This window comes from Leptopilina boulardi, unplaced genomic scaffold, assembly GCF_019393585.1.
Source record: "Leptopilina boulardi isolate dan_hultmark-lab unplaced genomic scaffold, ZJU_Lbou_2.1 LbouV2_125, whole genome shotgun sequence".
Classification (NCBI taxonomy): Eukaryota; Metazoa; Arthropoda; class Insecta; order Hymenoptera; family Figitidae; genus Leptopilina; species Leptopilina boulardi.
In genome coordinates this window covers 97,193-102,223 of record NW_026137669.1, presented here as the reverse complement: position 1 = coordinate 102,223, position 5,031 = coordinate 97,193, and the positions used below count along the sequence as shown (strand labels likewise).

The following is a 5,031-nucleotide window of genomic DNA, read 5'->3' as shown; positions in this document are numbered from 1 at the left end:
TAACTAATAAAATAAACTGATAAAATTAGCATCGTAGTTTTTAAACTAAAAATGACCGTCTCAAAAAAGATGACGGTAATAAATCTTGTCTTTTAGTGTAAATATATTTCTGCATGATACTTTTTAATGTGGAATACAATTTAATTGTGGAATACAAGTATAAAAGAATTCTTTAAAAATGATCTAATGTGTCCCCTCTATTTGCCATTTTATTATATAATTTTTTTAAACATTATGTACTTTAATGTTGAAAATTAGAGTCTTTGGAAGAACTGAACAAGAAATTATCAGACACACGATGTAAATATATTCCTTCCAATCTTTTGGAAACTGCGTCTGAATATTCTGCTGATGAAAGTGTAGTTACAAAGCAAAAAAAATCTCAGGTAAATGTAAGTCTTGAAATAATTATAAAACTGATTTTATAATATTTTAAATTACATACATCTTTTCTTTAAGAGTTATACCACCCTGAACGCAAAAAATTTTTACGGTTTGAAAAAATGTTTTGAATTAACAGAGATATGTTGATAGTCACAAGCATGGTCGCACAAAAATTACCAAAAATTATCTTGCTTTTCGCAACGGTGGGCCTGAGGTCTCAAAAAATTTTCAACCGATTGACTTATGAAAATTGAAACACAACTTCTTAAATAAATCCCCTATAGAGTGACATATGATTGCTTTACTCGTGAAATTTAAAAAAAGAGTTAAGAATTAATTTTTATCTATAATAGTTTCGTCAAAATAAGTTCCTTTCAAACCGGTCAATTTTCTTGCGTTCATGGTCATGTAACCTCTTAAAAGATAATTTTGATAAATTGTATTAATTTCGTAGAATAATGCCGACAAAGAAAAAAAACAAAAATTATTGGAAAATAAGTTAAAAGCAATGGAAGAAAAAAAACACAAAGTAAGTATTAAGATGTTGATAAGATATTAAATGTATTGTATTGTAATAATCATGTTAAACAAGCAAAAATATACAGTTGTAATATAAAAAGGAGCCAATTCTTATACTTCAAAAGCCAATTGATCTATAAGATAAGGTACTCACAATAAAAGTTTTTATGCATTTTACATAGGAAAAACAAAAAAATTAATCATCAGCTGCCACGACTGAGTCATTTAAAGTAAAATATTATTTTACTATTTATTTACTTTAATGTAATAATAGATATTTTTTAAAAATTTGTCATAATTTTTATATTTAAAGACTAATAATTTAGATTTATTAAATAAATATATATTTTTTTATAATTTATTAATTATTGAAATTTAACAGGGCATTATCAGCAGTGAAAGTAAGAAGGAAAATAAAGGAAAAATAAAAAAGGAAATTTTTGACAAAAAAGCAGAAACTGCGGTAGATGTAGTTAAACTCTATCCAAAAGTCTTGCTTCATGTTCAAGACAAGGTAAAACTTTAAAACAATTAATACTATTTCCGAACTAAAATAATTATTTTTAAAAAGTGTTTTATCTTTTTACATTTGTTATTTTACGGAAGAAAGCTTTTTTTTAATGGAGTTATTTTACAGTAAAACAAATCGATCTTCCAGTGAAACTTTTATTGTTTTTCTAAATGAAGTTTTTTCTGTATTGTTTTGCTTAATTTTATAAGTATAAAAATTTATAGGTTAATAATAATGACAAAGAAAGAAAAGAAATTAAGAACGCATCTGAAGAGAAAGAAAATTGCAAAACAAGTAAACCTGAAGAAACTGGTACAGCAGTTAAAGGGAAACCAAAAATCAAGGAGAATATTCAAATTAAGGTAATTATAGTGTATATTACATGGAGGGTTTAAAAATTTTAGGATTCCTTAAACAATTTTTTTTCAAACTTCTTTAATAAGAATAAAAAATATCAATTAAAAAATAAAAAATTTTAATTCCATTCGTTTCTTATAGAAGCCATTATCTGTAAACACTTATGGTAATGCAAACATCAAGTCAGTTGAATATTATTTTATTTAATTTAAACTTCTTGAAATACCTACAATTTTTTTTCAGTAATAAATTTGGGAAAAAATGTAAGAAATTCTCTTAATAAATGTTTTCTATTATATATGTATAAGATAAATATTAAAAAACTTATTTTAAAATTATTTATTAGTCGTATGGTAAAGTAAACACATACCCAGTTTAATTTTTTATTTATATCTCTTAAAGTATGAATAATTTGAATTCCATAGTCTTAGCATTTTTCATAGCACTCTTATCTTTTATATATTAAAACAGTTTTTATGTTTTTCTGTTCTTATTTTCATGTTAGTGTATTTTTGAGTAACAAATTTTTTTTTCCAAAAACTGGGATTCCCCCACTTTAGACTCGCTAGTACATATTACACAGACACTACTAAGATCAAAGTATATAAAATTCGAGGGACAATAGTAGTAGGGGAAAAGCTCGCTCGACAAACTGGGGAAACGGCTTTACTGAGAGAGGGTTTACTGGGATGGTTGACTGTATTTAATTTTTAATTTCATTCCTGAAGGCACCTGACGTTGAAAAGAATTCTGATTCTATCGACTCCTCTTCGTCAACATTCACGAAAAAAGGTTTAGAATATGATTTAAATCCGGATTCTTATGAGGAGGAACAAGTTTTCAATGGCCAAGAATTTGGTGGAGAAAATTATAGAAATACCAACACTGACAATGCAGCATTTGATGATGAGGTATTTTGAATGTAAATTTATCATTGTATGTTACTCATTTTTCAAAATTTTTATTTTATTCTTCATAGGATGAGCTAGAAATCGATGATAAAGCAACGATACGTCAATTGAAACGTAGAATAATTGTTTTAGAAACGGAAAATCGCTCCTTACTGAAGGCAAATATAAAAATGCAGAAGAAAGTTGTTGACTGTTTCACACAAGTGCAAAGTAAGTTTTTTGTGGTTTCCTTTTAATGGACAATTTAAAAGTCGTCAAATCTTTGTCTAAATCTAAATGTATAGTCAATTACTACTCATGTAGTAATTTTCAAATGATTTAATTTAAAACTCGGAATTACAAATTTTTTTTATAACAGAATATCTGTGTTTTATTTTAACAAATAAGATAATCTAAAAAATTTATACTTTAAATACATTATTTACAGCAACTGTTAACAATATTTCTAATTCAGCGCAAATAGAATTGGAAAGAAAGATTTACACTGGCGAAGAATTGTCCGTGGGGGAAATAAATGAATCAGCAAACCAGGTATTTTTAATATTTCAAATAATGTTTAGATTTTAATTTTAAGTAGCTTAAAATAAATTTTTTTTATAGATTCATGCTGGGTTTGGTGTCTGGGTGGACCGAGATAAATATGATACGATTAGATATTCACATAAGATAAACACCCAAAAGTTTATAAAACGAATGGCATCTGAGATTTTTGGTGATGATGTACTTAAAGCTTCTACAGTGAAAGGGCAAACAGACAAACCTGCTCTTCATGTTATCGGTATTGAAGCTTTAAAAGGTAATTTTACTTCAGTTAAATTAATTTTAAAAAATTCGCGTTTCTCTTTTTAATACCAAATATTTTAAAAACAATTTTTTATTTAAAAATAAGACCACTTCTAAAAATAAATATTCTTAAAAAGTTTTAATAATTATAATAATTTTAATAATATTTAATTGATTAATTTTTTTAATTAAAATTAGTTAAAATTTTTTTATAAATAATTTGTTACTTTCTCAGCTATTAGTAAATATTGGATGAAGGAAGTCAGAAATATGAGTGACTCAGATATTGTAAAGGAGCTCTTGAGTGTTACGAATTACCTCAACCACAAAATCAACGATCTTAATCGTACTAATCGTACACCGAAAAAAGCGAAAGGTGTTAAAAGAAAACAAACAGATCAAAACTCTAAGACTGAAATCAAGAAACAAAAGAAGAATTCTTCTAAAAACGTGACAAAAGATGGGTCGAAATTAAAAAACCCGAACAGTACTGTTGAAAAATCGAAAAGCGATAATAAAGAATCAGAAGTTAATGAAGATGAGATTCAGGAACGCAGTTCCGAAAAGTTAGAGAAAGATGACTATTCGAGTGATTGGGATAGTAAAAAATTATCGGATGCTGAAAGTGACGAGGATAAAGAGGTTGATATTGAAAGCTTAGAGGAAAAAGTTGATTCTCCAGAGCCAAAAGAGCTGTCGGATAGTGATGAAAACTAACGTAACTTTGCCAAATCATTACATTAGTTGTTTCGATGATAAGTATTATTGTTTCAGTATTTTATTTTTCAATTTAAACAACATACATGTATTGGTAAATATTTATATTTGATTTTTGTTTCTTAATATATAATATGTTTATTGTCTACGATATATATTGACAAATGATATTTTATGTTTAACATTTGATATTTTATCAATATTAAGTTAAATAGGTTCATTTAGTACACTGTAAATATATCGTTATTTTAGATTGATACTTGCGTACGAAATCGTAAGTATTTCATTTAACTAATAGTTTCAATATAATTTTAATACTTTCAACAATATCAGTATTAAGAAACGGTATTCTTACTTTAATATGTTTTTATAATAATGCGATTTTTCCATACCTTATTAGACCTTATAATTTACTTTTTTCTTGTCATCATTAAAATAAATAAAATTGTATTAATCTTCTAAATACATTTTCTTTTGTTTATAAAATAATTGCGGACTAATTTCTAATTCACTAATTTGCAAAGATTAAACTAGTTGTGAATTATTAAGGATTAATTCTCGTTTGATTTCGCCTAATAATCAGAATTAATTTCGGACAGTTGTGGACCATTCCACAAATTTTCGAATTTAATTTTGCAATTTTATATTATATAATATTAATAATATATTCAAACCATTTCTGGATTAACTTACAGTAAAACAAACCGAATTATTATTATCATATTGATTTCAGTTGTAACCAAACTTATTCCAAGTAACATAAATTTGATTATAAATGAAATTATTTTGCATTAATTCTGGATTGAACAATAAAAGATCCGATTATTTCCGTACTTAACCGGACTATTT

The 5,031-nt window shown here is 25.8% G+C and overlaps 1 protein-coding gene across 1 annotated transcript; it reads left to right on the top strand.

The window, feature by feature from the left end:
* The first annotated feature begins 2,174 nt into the window (after window positions 1-2,174).
* LOC127291129 (uncharacterized) lies at window positions 2,175-4,182 on the top strand. Its single transcript, XM_051320053.1, has 6 exons — window positions 2,175-2,195; window positions 2,500-2,682; window positions 2,751-2,892; window positions 3,110-3,213; window positions 3,283-3,478; window positions 3,701-4,182. The coding sequence occupies exons 1-6, from the start codon at window positions 2,175-2,177 to the stop codon at window positions 4,180-4,182; spliced, it is 1,128 nt and encodes a 375-aa protein (XP_051176010.1).
* The last annotated feature ends 849 nt before the right edge of the window (window positions 4,183-5,031 follow it).